Genomic DNA, 21,680 nt, shown 5'->3' on the forward strand with positions numbered 1-21,680 from the left:
GTAAGCGTTCAAAGAGGGTGTGATCAGCTCATGGATATTCTTCTGATGGGTCAGAGATAAGGGAGGAACCGTCAAAAAAAAAAAAATAGTGCAGCTTTGGGGGCAGGGTCCTTGTTCCCCCTCAGTGAGTGAAAGTCACTCAAGTTGTGTCTGACTCTTGGATACACATAACAATACCTATGAGCTGTTCTGCAGATACTGAAACCCCCACCAGTTGGGAGAATTTAGTGATGTATTGCCCACAAGCCCTAGAGACCAGACTGATTGGAACCAGAAGAATGTATTTTTCATTCTGGACGCTCTTAAAAGTCAAGTCTCATCCTTGAAGATTCCTCGCTACACATCACAGAAGTCAACACGGAAAACCTCAGTGTTACCTTGAACAGGTGCCTGGGAGCTTGAATGAGGCTTGAATGAGGCTTCTGAGAACAAAAGTAAAATGGCATTGCCAGGGAAGGTAAGAACCCAAGGAAACTAGAACAATTTCTCCCAAACGTGGCCAATGATCCTTGTGAAGGATGCGGATCGGCTGCGTGTTCCATGCTGGACAATGCAAAAGAAACCATGTACTAATTGCTCCGTTTATTCTTTCATTTCGCCAGGGGACCTGCAGGGCTCACTCAGCCTCAGAATGGAAAATCACATGTTGGAGAGAAAACAGGCACACCGAAGGAATGACAAGGCAATTCCGGTTCTGCTCATTCACATGTTTTATTTATCCAGTGAAGGAAGGAAAAAACAAAACGACAGAATTTGAAGGTGGCACAGGGTCTGAGAGGGTATCAAGATCACATGTTCTGTTTTCCTCAGCCTAATTTAAATCCACAGATTAAATAGAAGTGCAAAGGGATGAGATGAACACTTTACAGGAGAAGAAAGTATCTTTTTCGAGAAAGAAAACCTTCTTAAGGTTTATATCTACTCAGGGGTTTTGTAGTGGAGGATGGCTTACTTTTGTCTCTATAAAAATATGACAGCATTGTATAAACTGCTGGGCTTGGATATTCAGGAGTAGGTGGCATGGAGGATCCTGACTTGGCAAGTTTCTGGGAGTCCAGATCTGAAAGAATCCCACTGTGGTGAGAGCCACAGGAACATTGTAAACATCCTTGGTCATGGACACACAGCAACACATGGCAAAACAAGATGTCACCGACAAGGACCCCCATTCTACAGATGGGGAAACTGAGGCCCGGGAGGTTAGGTGCTTTCCCCAAGATCACGTAGCTAGTTAGTAACAGGAACTCAAATTTCTTGATGTTTACTTCAGTGCTTTTGGACAGCGCATAAATAGATTCTCCTAACACTAATTTCTTTCCCAAGATTCTAAAGTTGGCAATTTGAGCTCTTTAAATGGAAAAAACTGGAGGGAAAAAAACAAGGTTTGTGGAGGATTCTGAAAAGTTTGTTTCTGATCTTAAGGACTCATGTTACGTTAGAGCTAAAAGACCAATGTTTGGGTCAAAATCAGGGAATTTGATTTTTCTACGAACACACACGACAGTATCTTACATGTAGTGAGACCAGGAGTAGAAGGCAGCACCACACGGGAAAGGTTAGAAAATTAGAAAAACCAACACAAGAGAGTAAAATGGACCACGTTAGCCATCAGTAGGCTGGTCTGAACTGTTGAGCGCTTTCCAAGAACACGGAGGATGTCGCAAAGTCACACTGTACGAGAGAGGAGGTCCACAGGGCTCCTGGTGGGCACCCGGCTGCACCTCGTTAGGCAGCTGGGTACGTGTGCCCACGCTGACCCACTGCATCAAGCGTCCCCAGGGCCACTGAAGGGAAGGAGCACGAGCTCAGTCACCACTCTGCCCACTGCCCAGCACAGCTCTGGGGCAAGTCAACGCCAAAGCCTTGTCTCCCAAACTGGCCTGCTCTCTTGCAACACTGCGTGTACATTAGAGAGGGGAGGGTTGGGTGGAAAAGATTTCAGGTTGCCGCTAAGGGCTGGACATTGTGAACCCTGGACAAAGTGACTGGTATCTTTGTTTCTCCCGGGCCCGGAGCTCTTGTAATGGGCTGAGTATGGGCCTTGATGTCTGCGATTCGCTCTTTAAACCTTTGCTGAAGGAATTTCTCTTCTTTGGAGTAGCTCTTTGCGAACACCGACATCAGCAGGCACCCTGCCATGGACGTGCCCCCGATGCAGAAGAGCACAGCGCCTGCCAGCTTGCACATGTCAAGCGCTCCGTTAAACTGGACAGCGTGCGCGTCCACCACCACGAAATTGGCCTCGCCAAAGGCTTCAATTTTAGGGGGCACAAGAAAGCCCACTGCCAGGACAGTCAATCCGAGAATCACGAAGACTGTGCCCGAGATGAGTCCGACCTAGAGAAAGACACAAATAACGTAGAGTGAATGTGGTACTTCAGCTCTCTAGGGCAGGGCGGGTCTTGTTTGAAAGGAGAGATTTTTCCCAGTTGGAAGCCTACATAATTTTAAAAAAGAAGATGCAAGGAGGACCTTTCTGATTTTGATACCAATCAGGTGCTGCATCACTGACTTGATTTTTCCTTCGAGTTTTCTGTTTGTCTGATGCTTTGCAACTGACAAAGCCCCTTTGGTTTATGTTGTCTCATTTGGTCTTGAGCAAGAGAAAAACAGCCCCATACCTAAGATCTGGCATCACTCTATCCACCAGAAGCTGGCCTGGGACCCCCAAGGGTGCCATGTTGTTCTGTTGGCACAATCAACCTCGCAGAACTTTAACATCAGACAAGCTCATTCTGTACTCATCACGAAGTAACACAAACCAAAACCACTTCATAATTTCGTCTAAGCACAGACAAAAACAAGGTCTTTTACAAACCAGAAAATACCATGCTCTTCCCACCCTGCATAATATAAATGACTTGATTCTTTACCAATTACAGTTTTATTTAGTCTCACTCTAGTCTGCCCTTGGAATAGATAAGATCTATTAAGATACCTAATCATAGAATTGTCCCTGATAATCCAAAGTAAACTCTGGCTCCTGTAGACTCTTGAGTCTACCCCATGCCTACCCTACCCACCTCAAATCACCCAACCAAAGCCCACACCCTATAATCCTTTCTCACATTTTCTTATTGAAATGCCCTTTGGTATCATTTTCTCTCACTGTGATGAGCAACACACTCAACTTGTTCAACACAGAAGTGTGTTCCTGGTGATTTTGGCTGGAGGCCATTGACAGTGTGTAACAACTCACCCTTTCTCCAAGCTGGTGGAGCAAGAACCATGATTACCAGTTAAAGGCAAGGGAATGTAGCCTCACGGAGGGTAGGTCACTGCCCTAAGGAAGAGCAGGGAGGACAGGTAGTGAGTAGCACAGGATGGGCTAGAAGATACAGGTCTGACCCCCAGGCCAGTGCTCTTTCTCCTCTAATATGTAGCTGTTTGGACTTTACTTGTGCAGAGGTTGAGAAACGTTAAGAGCAGCAGATGGAGATGAAACTCCATTAGCTCAGGTTCCAATAAAATGTAACCCACTGAAGATGGAGAGTGATATACCAGTTGGTGGTTTAAGCTCAGAGGTTTGGAATGAACAGACTGAGGCTTGGATTCTAGCACTGCCAACTAGTTCTTGAATCATAGAAGGAAAGCTACTTAAACACTCTCGTTGACTTTCCCATTTATAAAATGATAAATGATAATAGTACCTACCTCATAAAGTTGTGAGGACTAAATGAGACCATGCATGAAAGCTTTCAGCCCTGGCCCTGGCTAAGTCACACACTGCAATAAGTAGCTATTACTACTATTATTTGGAAATGTGCCTCTTGTAAAATTATGCTACATTGGCAAGAGCATTGCAACAATCTGTCAGTACTTGGGATAAAGAACAGCTAATATAGCTTATTTTTTAAGCACATTTTTCATTTCCTCCTATTCCTAATTGCTTTTAGTTAGAATAACAAGGTTGGAAAAATAACCAAATGCATAACACCATTTAATCTTGAACATCTAAAGTATATTTATCTAACTTACGTATTATAATTCAAGGAAATATACCTTATTAGATACTTCTTTAGTAGAAAGTTGGGATAACAGAAGGAAAACATTTGCAAATCTATCACTCTAACAAAGAAGGGAGGAGAGCTAATGTTATTGAGCACTGATCATGACCCAGAACTGTGTTTTTTACTTAATCCTCACCAGCGTCTCATGAGATGTAGATAATTTTATCCCTATTTCACCTACAAGAAACTGAGGTTTATAGGGTTGGAGAAACATAGTTCGAAGTCCCCTTGTTAAGCAGGTGGTGAGACTGGACTCCACCAGGTCTGTGTGACTTCTAAGCCCCACTTCCCACTTTCACTCTTCCATGAGACTTCACCAATTGATATTTTGTACATTATGCTATTACCTTCTACTATTTTTTAAAAAATTACATTGACATTTTAGTCACCATATATAAACAAATTTCCATTATGTAATATTGTAAAGAAACTGAAAAGCAAGAATCAGTCTTCTGGAAAAAAAAAAGTATTCTGCATAAGATATAAAAGTATTGCAGAAAAAAATTGGGTTGTAAAATATCACATTTTGGATGGCTTTCTACATTTTTCCAAGAATGGTGGCAAATCAATTCACCTTCAAAGACTAACTGTTATTTATAATGTTTAAAAAGTGACTCATGTTGGAAAATTCTGAATGCCCAAACCAAATTAACTTAAATATCCATGGTGACATGCTTCATATGTCACTAAATTACCTCCCTTCTCAAGAACTGGCACTAATTCTCAAAAATTGAGGGCAGCAAAAACATATCTATCTTCGTTTCTAAGGTTCTGAAGAGCAAGGGAGGCCAGGGCGCTCCGTCTTCTATTTCTGTCCTGTCTCTCTGCAGCAGTCTAGTCTAGTCTTGCGCCCAATAAATATTCCTGACTGACTAACTTAAACCACCAGGCTGCTGAACTTGGAGCCAGGTGACTGCTTCTCAGAGCCGTCTGCTCCTCAACTGAGCAGTGTTTTATAGATTAAAATCCACTCTTGGAATATCAGTCAGAAGCTAAAAGGCAAACTATGCCTTGCAGATGGAAGAACTCCTGCTCACTTCAAGAACTGGAAAGTGGCTGGCCTCCCTGAGCCTTGCCCCTTTTCCCTGTTATATCAGAGGATCGGAGAGAGAGGCTTGCCATCTGTGGAGGGGAGCATGATATAATGAATAGTACGTAATCCTCAGGATTCTGAGGGTGCCACCCATGCAAGTCTAATGAGGATCTCTGAAAGAGGTGCCCAGAGAGCAGCTCCAAGCCTGTTCAAACACATCAGGAAGAGCTTGGGGTGGCAGACATGAAGGAAAAACACTGAGAATACTTCGCTGAGAGCGTCATAGTGGTGAGGAGGGATACTGAGACACATCAGTGTAATCCTGGTGCCATCTAAGCATACTGAATGGAATAAGAACTTTGGAGGGATGCCATACAGTATCAAAAAATTTGTCTCTGGACATGGCTCTGACTTGAAGTAGTTCTTGGTCTAAGAGAAAAGAGGTTCTATTTAATAGAGTTTAAGAAAGGCAACACAGGCTTTTCTTTTAAAGGTTCTAAGAGAGTAAACCAGCTCTGTTTGGGGTCATGCAAATGACCAGCATGACCCCAGAGTTGCAAACAAAGTGTTGCAGAGCTGCTGGGGGAGGGGCTGCCCAGAGTAGCCGGGTGCTGTGGGATGGTTAAAGCAACACCCCTAGTGAGAGAGAAGGGCCTCTCCAGGTGATGACACACTGACTGTGGAGACAGCAGCAAGGGCAGTTTTGCCTGGAGAAGGAAACAGCAACCCAATCCAGTATTCTTGCTGGGAAATCCCATGGACAGAGGAGCCTGGTGGGCTAGTCTACGAGGTCACGAAGAGTCGGACACAACTGAGCGCCTACACACGAGGGCAGTTTTCATGCTGTGACTTCGGATGACTCTGTTGACTGTGGGGAGGAGCGGTGAAAACCCAGTCTCTGCTGCTGGAAAGGAGGACTGGACAGGGAGGAGAGCTCTGATTCCAGAAATTCTGCTGCTGGGGGCCGCGAGCCAGAAACTGCTGTTATTTTGACCAACGTCCCCTTCGTTGTTCCGTCTGTGAGCTGATGAGATCTGAAAATGCAGTTTACTCCGAGAAGCAGAGCTGGCAGCAGGAGCAAGGCAGCTGTTCTGGCAGAGAGGAGGCAGTCATGACTGTTGGAAGCCAGAACCTGCGTGGCAGGGAAGAGCAGCGTGTGGGGGGAAATTGCTGGATGGAGCTAAATGTGAAAGGAGCCATCTGGATCCCAGGTAAAATCCAGAAGAAGCACAGCAGGAGTGGAGACGGGCTTTCCTTCATCGTCATCTGCCCTGAGGGCTGCGGCTGACCTCTCCTTAGCAGCACCTGAGCTCAGAGTGGTGTCCCCTGCCAGACTGACGGCAGATTCTACCTCATCTGGCCTGACCCTCTTGTAGGGACATTGAGCTTTACAAAGCAATGACTGATGCCAGGCTGGGATCCAGGCCTCACCTGGTATTAGTTTCCACAGCCCTCCTGGGGAGCGGGATCCCCCACTAGTTCTCTAGCTCGGTCCCTCGGGCCTGGCAGCACATTCAATCACTTCCATCTTCAAAAGCTGTTCCAGAACCCTGCGTTCCCCTCTAGCTACTGCTTGAACTCATTCCTACCCTTGGCAGAAAAGCTTAGTCCTTTACCATTGCACTGAAACCCCTCTCTCTGAGGTCACCAATGACCTCCCAATTGTTAAATCCAATTTTTCTTCTCCATGTGTATATCCTGTAGTCATTGATTTTCAGCACTCAGGCTTTCTTAAGACCCTCACCAATGGTTTTCCCTGACACATTTCTCTCCTGCATCCAGGTCTACATCTTTAACGACTCACTCTTAAACTGCTTTGCCAGAAACTCCTAAATTATTGGTGTTCCCCAGGGTTCTAGCCCTGACTCACATCTCTTACTCAATATGTTCTCTCTAGGGTTTAATTTTGTGGCCACAGTTTCAACTCCCACCTATATACCAATGACTTCCAAACCTCCAACTCCAGTCTAGATTTCTCTCCTGGGCTGTAGCCCCATATTAATGATAGTCAATGGGAGGATCTACACAAAGATGTCCCAAAGGCTCTTCAAACTCCAAATATTCAAAATGATGTTCCTTCTTTTCTGCTTAATTTCTCTGCATTCCTGCCATCCACCCATTCACTGAGTCTTTCCTCATGGTGGTAGTCAATGGATGATTAAATCTTATTAATTCTACCTCATAAGATTCTCTTGAATCTTCTCTCTCCATCACCACAGCTACTCTAACGGTAACAGAGCACCATTAACTCTAGCCCATATCATTGCAATAGCATTCTGATCGTCCCCCTGGCTAGGCTCATTTTTCTTCATCCGTTTTTCACATGCCATCTAAGAAAATGTTTTTTAGAAAATAATACCACGTGGTTTCTCTTAAGGGGTTTCCTTATTCATTTTTAGTGAGACTTTGAAAAGAAATCCAAGATGTAGGTTTAAATTCTGATTTAGCTCATTCAGCATAAGGGGAAAACTGGAGAGACTGGAACAGGAAGGAGGGGTATATAGGGAGACAGGAGAGGTACCAGGATTGTTTTCACTTTTACTAAGCCTGGGGAGGAAACAGTCTTGCCTTGTACCTGCCTGTTGGTGTTGAACATCCTTTGGGAGATTTCTAATATCGGTTAAGGAGGAGGATAATCCTGGGGTGAGGAAAGAACGACTGGGGTGAGAAGCCTGCTTCCATTAGTTCATACCTGGTGTATTTTGGCTGTTTGCTACACAATGAAGTAGCAGCAGTCTTAGTCAAGGTCAAGTGCAAGGATGAGAAAGAAAAATTCCATGCCAGCCTGTTAGGTTCTTGGGCAGAGGCAGTGGGTGGCAGGGGGTAGGTGGGACCATGTCACACAGGTTTTTGCAGATAGCAGCAGTTGCAGGCCCTGGGGAAGTTAGCAGTGCCAGAGGCAGTCATGCAGGCATCTAGGATGTGAGGCACAGAGAATGTGTATAACACTGTGTGTGTGTGGTGTGGTGGTGGTGGTGGGGTGAGGCTGTTTATACCTGGTTGTAAGACAACCTTCCCAAGAAAGTCTTGATTTATTACCTTACCCTCTTACTGTACCCAATCAAGCTGGAAGGTTCTGGAGACATTTCTACTTCACAGCCTTTCAAAGTCTCTGTGATCCAGCTCTTGTATACATTCCCATGTTCTTCTCTTGGTTCATCTCTTGGCCTCTGTGCTCCACCCTTAGCCTAGCCACACTGAACATCTTCTCTCACGACACAGGTTCTGCAATGCTTTTCTTTCTCTTGGGATGGATGCCCTGTTCCTGTGAACTCCTCTGTGGAGTCACTTCCTCCCCAGGCTGCATCAGGTTCTCCCTGCCCCAAACTCTGGGCTCCCAGTATGTACTGCGACGCTGTCACAGTGGATTGTAACAATCTCTGTACGCATCCATCTTCCTTATTTGACTGTGAACTCTGTCAGGTCAAGGCTATACCTTATTCACAGGTGAAGAAGTGTCGTTTTGACAACTGAACCCAGGGCCTTGTGCATGGTGGACATATAAATATTAGTTAAAAAAGAAAGAAAGAACAGCATTGTGGGAACAAGGTTATGTTGATCCATGGATAGAGTAAAGTTTCTTAAGTGTTAGTAGCTCAGTCATGTTCGACTCTTTGGGACACCATGAACTGTATGGACTGTAGCCTTCCAGGCTCCTCTGTCCATGGAATTCTCCAGGCAAGAATACTGGAGTGGGTTGCCATTTCCTTCTCCAGGGGATCTTCCCGATCCAGAGACTGAACCCGGGTCTTCCTGCCTTATAGGCATGTTCTTTACCATCTGAGCCACCAGGGAAGTCCCATAAAGTTTCTAACTCAGGCCCAATTGAGTCTAGTCTCCATTCTTATTAAGCCCCCTCCCATTGCTGCCCACGCTAAGGAGCTGGCTCAGCAGCAGAGACCTGCTGAGGCTCTGTGAGTGTGGCCCCAGTGAGAGACCCCTGTGGCCTTAGCAACACTATAGTGGAAGAGGGGTCGGGGGAGCCCACATCTTGAACTGCTTACAAGATGCAGTTTGAAATGAAAGAAAAAACATAGAAAAGAATCATAATGGAAACATACATAATCAATGCATTTCTCTGTGTTGATACAAAGTACTTCACATATTCACTGGCAAGAGTTCCCTTATATCCCCTAGGAGGCAACCCAGGAGTGGCTGGTGTATTCCCTTGATAGAGGTGAGGTCTCTAAGACAATCCATTCTTGGCTTTTTCTGGTTGACTGTAGGCTTCTCAAAGCCCTATAGAGTGTTTTATGATTAGGATGTGAGTTTAGGATTTGGATTTTGCTGGCATATAACCTCTATGAGGCCATGGATATTTGCTCGGTTTTATTCTCTGAACCAGGTCCAGTACAACAGGGAACAAATATTTTTGGATCTTGTTTGTGTAAAACAGAAGAGAGAAAATACTGAAATCTGAATTCTGGAGTTGGTAATTTACCGAGAGTTCTTTATTGTAGATCCATACCCATATATTATTTGATGGATTTATAGCTTCACAAATTGTATAACCACTAGTGCTTTGGAACCACTAGCATTTGCAATATTCTGTATGTCAGAGGCATTTTAGGCTCTTGGCACAACAGACCTGTCAGGCAAATATTTGTTTTTTTGACACATAGAGAAGCAACCACCCACTTATCTGGGTAAATACAAGATGTGCCAAGCTTGGCTGTGTATTTCATTGGTCCAGGCCAGTACAGATTCCTCAGAGGTAACACTTGTACAGAATAAAAAGGCTGGCTTGACCAATTCTAATACAGAGACCCTGACAGTAGTAATATTTTGAATCAACACAGGTCTTGGGTAAACCATGGTAACAACTATATTACCCAATATTTTACTTATTAACTAAATTTCCAGTTTTATTTCTATTTCAGACCTCAGTGTTCCATATGGCATCTGATAATAGAAGTTTATACATTAAATGCTTATTGAGTACCTGCCAGACATTGTATTAAGCTCTTTGCATATGTTATCTTACTTAACTCTCACAAGTATGTGGTAGGTATTACATGTATCACTGTTAGAGGCTCATTAAGGTCAAGTTTCTCATGTTCGTGCTTAGTCATGTCCAGCTTTGTGACCCTTTGGACTGTAGCCTGCCAGGCTCCTCTGTCTGTGGGATTTTCCAGGCAAGAATACTGGAGTGAGTTGCCATTTCCTCCTCCGTGGGACATTCCTGACCAAACCCACAACTTCTGCACAGGCAGGTGGATTCTTTACCACTGAGTTACCTGGTATAATAATTATAGCTATTAACTGAAAAAGTTGAGATTTAAACCCATGTCAGCTGAGGAATTGATGTCTTTGAACTGTGGTGCTGGAGAAGACTCCTGAGAGTCCCTTGCACAGCAATAAGCTCAAACAGGTCAATCTTAAGGGAAATCAACCCTGAATACTCATTGGAAGGACTGATGCTGAAGCTGAAACTTCAGTATTTTGGTCATTGATGTGAACAGCCGATTCATTGAAAAGTTCCTGATGCTGGGAAAGATTGAGGGCAGAAGGAGAAGAAGGCATCAGAGGATGAGATGGCTGGATGGCATCATCTATATAATGAACATGAACTTGGGCAAACTTCGGGAGATGGTGAGGGACAGGGAGGCCTGGCGTGTTGCAGCCCATAGGGTTGCAAAGAGTCAGACATGACTGGGCGACTGAACAACAGCAGCAGCTGAGGACAGAGTCCATGCTTATAATCATTGCTTTGCTAATTGCCTCTTGTTGAATTCTATTGCCAGTACACTGGAAGTTTATGTCAGTATCAGTGTCTAAATTTGTGATATTTTGGGAGAAAGTTGGGGATGACTGGAAATCTCTAAAACACAGAATTATAGACTGGAGGGAATCTGAGGCATCATCTAAAGCTGAACCTTCTCAGTAGCCCTTCCTACATCCTTGTCCTTTTCCTGATTTATAAATGTTGGAACATCCGATACCTTCTTCTCTTTTATGTCTGTACTCTCTTCTTAGATGACCTTTTCTAGTCTGGTACCTTATATATATTCTATAGGTCAGTGGCTCCCGATTCATGAGCTGAAGACTGGTATATTTAAATACTTCTGCAGATCTCCACTTGCATGATTAATAGGCACCTCCAATGTGTTGTCGTTGTTTAGTCGCTAAGTCGTATCGGACTCGCCAATGTAGCAATGCCAAAATCAAACTCTTGATTCATCACCCATCCCACTGCTCTCCTGGTGTTCTCCATCCCAGTGAATTATAACACCATCCACTAAAGATCTCAGGCTGCAAGTCTTGGAGTCAGGCTCGACTCTTCTTTCTCTTATGTCTAATTCACCAGTGTGTCTTAACAGCTTAGCCTTCAAACTTTATGTTAAATCTGACTACATCATACCATCTCCATTAACACCACCCTAAAGTGCTGCACTCGATATGCCAGCAAATTTGGAAAACTCAGCAGTGGCCACAGGACTGGAAAAGGTCAGTTTTCGTTCCAATCTCAAAGAAAAGCAATGCCAAAGAATGCTCAAACTACTGCACAATTGCACTCATCTCACATGCTAGTAAACTAATGCTCAAAATTCTCCAAGCCAGGCTTCAGCAATACGTGAACCGTGAACTTCTAGATGTTCAATCTGGTTTTAGAAAAGGCAGAGGAACCAGAGATCAAATTGCCAATATCCGCTGGATCATCGAAAAAGCAAGAGAGTTCCAGAAAAACATCTATTTCTGCTTTATTGACTATGCCAAAGCCTTTGACTGTGTGGATCACAATCAACTGTGGAAAATTCTGAAAGAGATGGGAATACCAGACCATCTGACCTGTCTCTTGAGAAACCTGTATGCAGGTCAGGAAGCAACAGTTAGAACTGGACATGGAACAACAGACTGGTTCCAAATAGGAAAAGGAGTATGTCAAGGCTGTGTATTGTCACCCTGCTTATTTAACTTATATGCAGAGTACATCATGACAAATGCTGGGCTGGAAGAAACACAAGCTGGAATCAAGATTGCCAGGAGAAATATCAATAACCTCAGATATGCAGATGACACCACACTTAAGGCAGAAAGTGAAGAACTAAAGAGCCTCTTGATGAAAGTGAAAGAGGAGAGTGAAAAAGTTGGCTTAAAGCTAAACATTCAGCAAACTAAGATCATGGCATCCGGTCCCATCACTTCATGGCAGATACATGGGCAGAGTGGAAACAGTGGCTGACTTTATTTTTGGGGGCTCCAAAATCATTGCTGATGGTGATTGCAGCTATGAAATTAAAAGACACTTACTCCTTGGCAGGAAGGTTATGGCCAACCTAGATAGCATATTTAAAAGCAGAGACATTACTTTGCCAACAAAAGTCGGTCTAGTCAAGGCTATGGTTTTTCCAGTGGTCATGTATGGATGTGAGAGTTGGACGGTGAAGAAAGCTGAGGGCTGCAGAATTGATGCTTTTGAACTGTGGTGTTGGATAAGACTCTTGAGAGTCCCTTGGACTGCAAGGAGATCCAATCAATCCATCCTAAAGGAGATCAATCCTGGGTGTTCATTGGAAGGACTGATGTTGAAGCTGAAACTCCAATACTTTGGCCACCTCATGAGAAGAGTTGACTCATTGGAAAAGACCCTAATGCTGGGTAGGATTGGGGGCAGGAGGAGGAGGGGACAACAGAGGATGAGATGGCTGGATGGCATCACCAACTCGATGGACATGGGTTTGGGTAGACTCCGGGAGTTGGTGATGGACAGGGAGGCCTGGTGTGTTGCAATTCATGGGGTTGCAGAGAGTCGGACACGACTGAGTGACTGAACTGAACTGAACTGAATCTAAGCCACTATTATCTCTTGCCCCTGGGTACTTCAACAGACTCTGAAATAATTTAGCTACTTCTATCTTTGTCGTTCTGTAATTTATTTTCTGTGCTATAGCCACAATGATCTGCTAAAATATTGGTCGGGTTGTGTCACTCAACTACTTGAACATTCAGGTGGCTTCTTGTGTCTCTCAAGGGGAAAGCCAAAGCCTTCACAATCACCTCCGAGGCTCCACACAAATCGTTTGTGTCCTGTCATCTTTCTGAATTTGTCACCTGTTCTTTCCTCCCTCTCATTCCTCTCCACCCAGACTGGACCTCTTGCTATTTTTCAAACACACCAAGCTTGTTCCCATTTCAGAGCTTTTGGACTTGCTATTTTCCCAGCCTAGAATGACCTTCAGCCAAATAATTTTATGGTCTCCTCCCTCAGCTTATCCTGGTATTTGTTCAAAGGTCATCTTCTTCGAAAGGCTTTCTGTGATCAGCATAACTAAATATCAGTTCTCCATCCCTCCCTAGCCTCTTATTCTGATTTAGTTCTCTTCGTAGCACTTGCCACGATTATTCATTGCTACTTGCAAGAGTAATGCTTGCTACTTTCTACTGTTATTGTGTGGTTTATTTGTTTATGGTCTGTTTTCCATGATAGATTATCAATTTTGTAAGGGCAGGGACTTTTTCTTCTCCCATTTACCACTTTAATCTCCAGCACTTTGCAACTTTTTGAATGGACTAGGTGCTCACTAATTACATACTGAATGACTGAATTTCTTGTCCAGCAAGGCTCCTAACTTGCAAGGAAGCTGAAGCTCATAGAACTTTATGACCACGTATCTAGTAGAAGCAGGGCAGGTAGACTGACCACTGTATTACACCTCAGCCTTAACTATTTCTTTTAATAATTATTGTAACTTTTAAAATGATAGCATCCAAACCTAGAGGGGAGGCTTAAAGCATGTTTTGCCTTTGAATGGCTTTCATAGTTGGTGAGTTTATGTGGCACATTAATAACATTAGCAGTAATAATAATGATGGAGATTATACCTGTTTACATTTCACCTGAAAATCAACAACTGTGCTGTGTTTAGAGCCTTTCTTCCCAAGGTTTACAGTTTCTCTTCCTAAGGAAGAAAACTACACTTAGTATCACTAAGAGGAATGCACACACAGAGTTCCAGACTTCTCAGTTCTCTGCAGCTGAATTACTTACCATATGAAATGACTTCTCCATTTCCTGAATTAAACCCATGCTCTTTACTTACCTTCCAGAATACTGAGCTCCACCTGTTGGGTGATCTCTGGATCTGGAAATCATCCTCATACTCCCAGATGGAAGTGGTACAGTCCTCATAAAACTGGTGCAGGTAGGACCGCACTCCGTAGCGCTGGTGTCCACCCTCAGTAGCAGCCTGTGCCTGCCTGGACCCACAGACGTTGCTGCAAGAACTCATCCTTTTTGGCTGGAATGACAACATCCACAGGCATCAGCCCGATGAGCCCTGGCCTCAGGATCAAAAGGCATATTACAGGTAAGAACCAGGCTGAATAATGTCAGTCTAATTGAACAATGCTCTTTTTTTCTGGGCAGAAAAGATATCTTAAAAGACTTGTCTTTCTTACCCAAGATGGTCTTCTTTACTGAGTGCAAAATCACCCCAAACACTCAATGACCAGAACTGGTTCTCCATAAGTGAAACAAGACAGTAACAGTACAGCACACTTAGATGATGCAAAAATTTAAGCAGGAAGCACATGAGAAATGCAGCAAGGAAGCTGAGATTTTCAGTTGTCTTGACAAGAAATCTTCAATCTCTTAGAATCCAGTAGTGTTTACACTTTCATGTTAAAGAATTAGGCAGGCACTCTCACTTGCTACAGATGAAATTTGTCTTGGACTGTCCTCTTCAGTGCTTAACCATGTTCCCTTGTGGAAGCTACATGGCGTTACATAGCAATTTGAAATTCTGCCTTTGGATCTCATGTATCTTGTTCAAACAACTGTCAAGTTGTACAGAAGCTTCATTAAAAAGTTGCTGAGCAATTTATGCTTCATACTTTATTAATCACAAATGGCTTGGTCAATAATTAACACCTCACTGACTCTAACTCCAGATATTTCAGGCATTATTTGTTGATATATCTGATGAGGTGGGATGCTAGAGCATAATGTAGAGAGTAGACCTACTTTTTACTATTTCCATTTAGTGTCTACTATAAATAAAAATTCAGGTAACTGCTTAATGAAACTAAGCTCTGGGTAGGTTGTTTAGGATGCTGCCTTCTTCAGATGGAAATTTCAATTTAATTTGATCTAATTCGACCTTAAAGAAAGGCATTTGGTTATTAATACATGGCAAAAACAAACAAACAAACAAACAAGGAATTACTGAAGGACAGAAATTTTGGTAAGAGAATTCTCCTTCTATTTTTTCTTTCGTTTTCTGATCTCCATATAAGCAGATCAATAGGTAGCTGGAAATGTGAAATATCTTTTTAGAGTTTGCAACTATCCTTTAGATGGTTTTCCCTGTGTGGACACAGTTTTAAATTCTAGATGGTTCTCCCTGTCTCAACGTGACAAAGCAAGGAACAACATTCAAAGGTATCTTCCCACTGGACCAGGGTCTCTCAGGGCCTATGTTATATAATCCAGACAATAAAAAGACACATTACTTGTCACGAAACCAAAGCAGTATTGTTTATATACAAGAAAAACTTAATCTAAAATTCCACCAAGTGTTCCTGTGTGGCCAGTTAGTTTGGTTGGATGTAATCATGGGGCTAAAATCAAAGCTGAACCAAGGGATTCACTGACCCATAGCCACAAAGTGAACCCTTGAGAATAGCTTGTAACTGTGTGCCCTCAGCCACAAGTGGGTTTTGGTTAAAAATTGTAGTCAAATTCAGGAAAATATGGCCCTGATCTTAGAAAAATGATGCAAACAGGTGTCACTGAGGGTGACTGATGACCTCATCTTTTTAAGTGTTGGTCAGGGTTACGTTTAGTGCCTGCCTACCAGTGTCTTCTTCCTGTCTCAGGTCCAATTACCTTCTAAAGAAATCAGCCAGGAGGAGAGAGCAGGGAAAGAAATTTGTCTGTGTGTGTGCTTGCTTTTTAACATTTCAGAAGGGTATTATTTTGTAACAGTATCAAGATTTCAGAGGGTATCTTGCCTGATTAGAGCAACAACATCCAATGGACCAAATTCTTTCGTTAACCTAGTTTTCATATTTTAAATGCTAGGATGATCTCTTCAGGACCTTTTATTTCATGCTTACACAATGAAGATGATTGATAAGAGCCTATTACTAGTGATATAGAAGTAGTATAATGTTAAAGGCACTTTCTTCTAAGACATTCTAATAAACTTTAAGTCAAGAGAAGATGGGATGAGTATTACTAAGTCCGTTTTGTCATTGAAGAAATTGAGGCATAGAAAAGTTATCTACTAAAGGTTATATGAGTCAGGGAGTAGATGAAAGATGACAGAGCAATGAACGGGAGTGTGGATTGATTAATAGATTTGCATAATCAGAACCAGCTCATATGAATATATATGTCCAGGTTTTCTGTAAAGCAGTAGAGACTTTAACATTAAAAAAAGGCCCAAAATAGATATGATAGGTGTAAAAAAAGTCCCTCATAACAATAGTAAGAGTTATCTTCCTTTGATGCTGAAGTTGTCCTTTCTCTGGATTTAGCTTTGGTGCAGAGCAGGACTTTGTGACATCCTGGAGTCATTCCTGCACAGCTTGTTTCCAGCACACTAGGTTAAATGATTCTGCTTTAGAGGATGAGACCCAGCAGTCCACCTTGGCTAAACATGATATGGGTAACATCATAAAAGAGAGAGAAGATGTCATAAAACAAATGCTTTTGAGCCTGAGTGATAGATGGCTCTACTCTAAGTCAGAATGGATTTTCAGTGATGTTAGATACATTTCAGAAGAGAAATCCCAAAGAGTCTTATCCTCTTCTCCAGGTATACAAAGTACAAGGACATGGCTTGGGCTGTGACAACCATACAGAGCACAGAAAGGGCTCTAATGCTAGTTCTTGATTTGCAACTTACTAGTACTGACATCTTAGGCAAGCTTGGTAACCTCTCCGAGCTATGGTTTCATCATCCTTAAAATAAGATGGCTGGACCTGATGACCTGTAATTCCTTCTAGACATAGTTTTTTTTCAGGAGTCTTTGGCCATTAATTTACAGAACGAGTTGATTTTTGTTGGATAAACAACTAGGTTTAGGGATTTCCCGCCTTCTCCCAAGTTCTGAATGATTGGTTGTCAGATTGCTTTATTATCGTATGCATGAAGCTTCAGTTTAAAAGAACGTATAAGCTACTAGTTAGATTAGTTACTTGGTATTCAGGAGACTGAACAGTTGTGTGTTTGTTTAATGTTATTTCAGTAGAGGTAGTCCCTGGGTTTCATACATCTTTCCAAACATATAATTTGTTGGGATTCACTCTTATAGGAGATGGATCACTTGGTAGAACGTGAATTTTAAAATATAACATGTTATAGCAGAAATTTTGCACCTACAAAATCTCAGCAGAGAGTTATATTCCTCATAGGAAAGTCAGTAACTTTTTGTCCTAGTATAGAAAATGTTACAGTTATTTGGAATCTGCTTGGTTGATTGACACCTCCAATATTATAAAGAGGATACACAAGGTCATTTCACAGCATCGCTTTGAAAGCTGGGTGATGATTACATGATAAAGCAGGATTGCGAAGAAAGTGATGGTATGTGCAAAGGCATTTTAGCTTGTCTCAGCATTTATTTAACGAGTAAGGTTTCATGAGGATTCTGGTTTGTGTTTTGATAGGTATAGTAGGATCAGCAAGAACAGTAATGTTAAATCTATGGCTGTTGTTGTTACGTGATGGATCCTGAAGGGGCCCCTTTCTTTAGAGAAAGCTTTAACACCCAGGAAGTGTATGCATAGGGGAGGTGAGTGAAAATATTCTCTGATAGTGTATTTAAGTGAGTCCTTATGAGTATTCATTTCATACACATTCTGGAGGAGCCTGCTGCATCCTCACTGCCAGCAAGGCCTTCATGATGAAGCACAAGCAACGTTAGTGTCTGGTTACTTGCTCATCTGTGGAGGGGGAACTGCCTTCATTCTTCTGGAAGGACATTCTGGGTGTGGATAAGTGAGGATACATCCATAGTCTTCTTCTTTTTCTTGTATATGGTATCTATCTCAACTGTTGTACATTAAATGGATATTCAATTCCTAGCAACATAGCCGACCTATTACATACCAGGGGCTCACAGAGACAGAAAAATCATTCCTTAACTGCCCCCACTCCCCAACCCTTCTGAGAGGCTTTCTACAGTGAGCACAATATCAGCCCTCTATTATTCTCTATCCCCTTATCTAGATTTGTGTCTCTTCATAGCACTTGTTACTACCTGATCCTCTGTGATATGGTTTATCTGATGGTGTGATAGACTGTATACATGATAAACTGTAAACTTCTTGAGGCCAGGTTTACCATTTTGAAGTTTATCCTGTTTACCATTTTGAAATTTCTTGGCACAGAGTTCTAGATGAGTTGGTGTGGATGATGGTCTGAGTGGTCCTTGATTTTTCATTCCTCCCTTCCTTCAGTGCTTTTAAAGCACTAGTGATACGCTAGATTATGTGAGACGCTGGTTACAAAGATGAGTGGGGCACACATTGTGCTCTCAGTTGACCCTTGGGCTAGAAGAAGAAACACTTTTGAAATAGTATGTGCAACAAAATGGGCACCAAAATGAGGTATTTGCTGCGGGAAGAAGGATAAATACTGAGAATCCCTTGAATGATTATCCAGCAAACAAACCCATGCATGTGTTACCATGATCCTTATGTGTGCCACTACACAAGATATCAGTTTTTGGAAATTTGAATTTCCGTCTAATAGGAGCAGTTACTTTTTATTTTACTTGAAAAATGTTCACAGTCATGAAAATAGAAATAAGGTTTTATGCCTCATGAAGCCTTAAGAATACCAGAGATTTTATATTACTTGTCTTCATGGTCTCCTTGAGAGAAGAGAGGCAGAAAATTGAGGCCCAAAAAGGATGAGTGTTTTCCCATGGCTCTATGTGTGAGTCAGCTGTGAAGCCAGGCACAGGCCTTGTTCTTTTTATTCTCTTGGAAAGATCATTCAATTTTTCATACTGTTTTTCTCTCCCATAAAATCATTCTGAGATAATGAGAGTGAAGTTCTCATTAGAGCCACTTCTGGGCCAGAGATGCAAAAGTATAGGCACATAGCTGATTTAGATAATTTATCCAATACCACACCAAAAGGTCAATTCACTTAAAAGAATCAGTTAGACTCAGAATGGATGCAGGATGGCATGAAAGCCTGCTAGCAGCTTTTTCACTTTTAAATCAGGCATTCTGGAATTTTATAAGCATGAACTTAAAACTTGAAAATGTGTTTCTATCAATGAACGATGGTTCATTCAGAGATACTTCATTGTCCTGGGACAGTGGTAGAGATTGTGGCTCTCCAGTGTTAATTTTTATTCCCTCTAAGTTAGTAGATAAGCAGTCACTCTTATAATTTTTAAAGGGGGGGAGATAATGATATGCAGTTATCTTATCACTTTACCTCTTTGAGATGTATTTTTAAGTTAGATAAAATAAAGTCCAAAACCAAAATGAGCAGAGCAGAAGAATCCATATTCACTTTAAACTTCTTTATCGATGTGCGGACCACAAGGTGCTTACCAATTTACATGTGACAAAGTTTAATTCTTACCTTTGAAATTCTCCTCTTCCTCTTCTTGTTGTTTACTATTTGACCTTTCCTTTTAATGGCTCATTCTTCAAACCTAGTTAAGAATAAAAATCTCTGCAGAATGTGATCCAGATAAAAGTCTGAATTTCATAAGTCACTTTTATAACTTGTGAGGAATCATTTAACATTGACAAAAACATTGACAAAAGACTTCCTGTTCAAGAGCAGAGATAGTTTTTTCTTTTTACAAAAGTACAACATATTTTATAACTTTTTAATGGGCTCTCATGAGAGTTTATAAAGGAGATAATGTAAATGAAAAGGACTTTGTAAACTATAGCACATTATACAAATATATTCTTATTTTGATATAATTCTATTCCATGCAGTCAATAATACCAACTAGACTGACCCAGTTGTGTTTTACAAATCCTAAAGAAAAAGACTACTAGCTTCAGATAGAGACTCAGACTTGATCTTTCTGGTGCCTGTTCCATTATAGTGTAAAATAATCTTATAGGCATTATGTTTTCTAATCTATTTACATGCATTTTAGACTTATTAAGGCTCTTTGGATGATTTACTCGTGAGGTCAATTTTTGTACTCTTTTATCCATTTTCTTCCTATCATGATCATTTTACTTTTCATCTGCCTAAGAAAAGCAGGTGCCCATGCAAGATTTAATTAAAAAGCCATTGCCAGCTCTAGAGCTATTGGTTTCCTACATTACTCTAGTCATGTGAAAGAAAATAAGAACCGGGGCTATATTTTTCAAGAGGCGTTAAGAATTCTTTCTGATGAACAGTTCCCCATCCATCTTCAGGAGAATCTCAAAGACCTGAGGTGTGTAAGCATGGCTGAGGCCTGAAAACCTGTTTTCAATATTTTCCTGGTTCACTTTGTATGTACCATGGCCAAAGCAACCTTCTTCAAGACATTAGTTTATCCTGAAATTTTACTGGATTTCTGGGTCTGGATAAGTAACAGAAAACAAGTCTGTCTGTCTTTCGTCTGTGCCTCTCTCTCTCTCATTAAATGCTCCTTTTTTTTTTTTTTTTAATCTGTCGCCTTCCTCTCTTTCTGTGAAAAAAATTGACTCCACACATGCCCTTCACCAGAGGCTGGCCTGGTCTGGAGCCCAAGGAGTTGTTCAAGGTTCTGAAAATATTTCTGCTACAGAGCCAGGAACCAATTAAGTAAATAAAAGCTGTTCAACTCCAGCTGTTTTCTTTGAGGTCATCAGCTTTGGTCGGACCCGCACCCAACGCCCCATTCTAACAACACAAAGAAGGAAGTGCTGCGATCATATCAAAAACTCAAACATCTTTAGATAAGGCGAAGGAGTGGAAAGGGCAAGGAGAGGGTACATTCAGCCTGGAAAAGAAATCAATTCAGCTTTGCAAACCCCAAATACATATATTTTTACTCTCATCTAATATTACAACTTTTCTTGTCTCACAGGAAAGAAACTCCTGAGTTCACCCTGCATACCTCCCAAATTCTTACATAACATAAACCACAAACTGCCAAAGAATGGAGTTGGTTACTCCTAATTTGTACGTATTGGTGGATTTTAACATGCATGGATTTCATAGAGATTTGTGCCCATATAATAAACGTAGACGAATTAGGTGTGTGTGTGCGTGTGTATGTGTGCGTGTGTGTGAAAGAGAATATGAATATTTGTGCATGAGGAGAGAGGGAGGAAGGAAAAAGGGAGGAGAGGGAGAAAGACAAATCGAGCCTAGAAGACCTCACCCCTGGGCTCCGCAAGGCTTTACCTGCCCCCTTGCGATCCCCTGACCCGTGGAGCAAATGCAGCCAGCTAGCCGCAGATCTCTCGCTGGGGTCCCATCGCCGCCGCCGCCGCCGCCGCCGCTCCCGCTTCGCCGAACTCTGCCTGCGCGTGATTGACAGCTGGGCGTCCCGCGTGCCCGCGCATCCGAGGCCCGCGCAGCCGCCGCCGCCGCCGAAGGGGCGCGGATGTGCAGCGAGTGGGCGGGGCCTGGACGGGCCAGCCCTGCTTCCTGCCTGCGTCCCGGGTCTGGTGGTCCCTGGGCCTTCTGGAAGGCGGGGTCCTGTGCCCTGTGCAAGCGCGGGGCCGG

At 42.4% G+C, this 21,680-nt stretch overlaps 1 protein-coding gene and 1 long non-coding RNA gene across 2 annotated transcripts in view; one reads left to right on the forward strand and one right to left on the reverse strand.

The window, feature by feature from the left end:
- Window positions 1–692: 692 nt before the first annotated feature.
- NRSN1 (neurensin 1) lies at window positions 693–21,487 on the reverse strand. Its single transcript, XM_081522205.1, has 4 exons — window positions 21,357–21,487; window positions 19,596–19,668; window positions 14,085–14,282; window positions 693–2,337 (listed from the first exon to the last, which is right to left on the reverse strand). Exons 3-4 carry the CDS (start codon window positions 14,271–14,273, stop codon window positions 1,939–1,941), a joined length of 588 nt encoding a protein of 195 aa, XP_081378331.1. The 5' UTR covers window positions 14,274–14,282; window positions 19,596–19,668; window positions 21,357–21,487; the 3' UTR covers window positions 693–1,938.
- LOC145518246 (uncharacterized) overlaps window positions 14,092–21,680 on the forward strand; it is a 221,418-nt gene continuing 213,829 nt past the window's right edge. Inside the window, exon 1 of the long non-coding RNA XR_014062777.1 lies at window positions 14,092–14,351. This is a non-coding gene — a long non-coding RNA (uncharacterized LOC145518246). The remainder of the gene's footprint in view (window positions 14,352–21,680) is intronic.

Source organism: Giraffa tippelskirchi, chromosome 8 (genome assembly GCF_054371585.1).
Source record: "Giraffa tippelskirchi isolate mGirTip1 chromosome 8, T2T-mGirTip1v1.2.pri, whole genome shotgun sequence".
Lineage (NCBI taxonomy): Eukaryota > Metazoa > Chordata > Mammalia > Artiodactyla > Giraffidae > Giraffa > Giraffa tippelskirchi.

Coding starts and splice junctions, on each gene's coding strand:
- NRSN1 (XM_081522205.1), bottom strand. CDS start 14,273: ATGAGTTCTTGCAGCAACGTCTGTGGGTCCAGGCAGGCACAGGCTGCT. Junction 2,338..14,084: donor GGAGCTCAGTATTCTGGAAG/GTAAGTAAAGAG, acceptor GTCTTTCTCTAG/GTCGGACTCATCTCGGGCAC.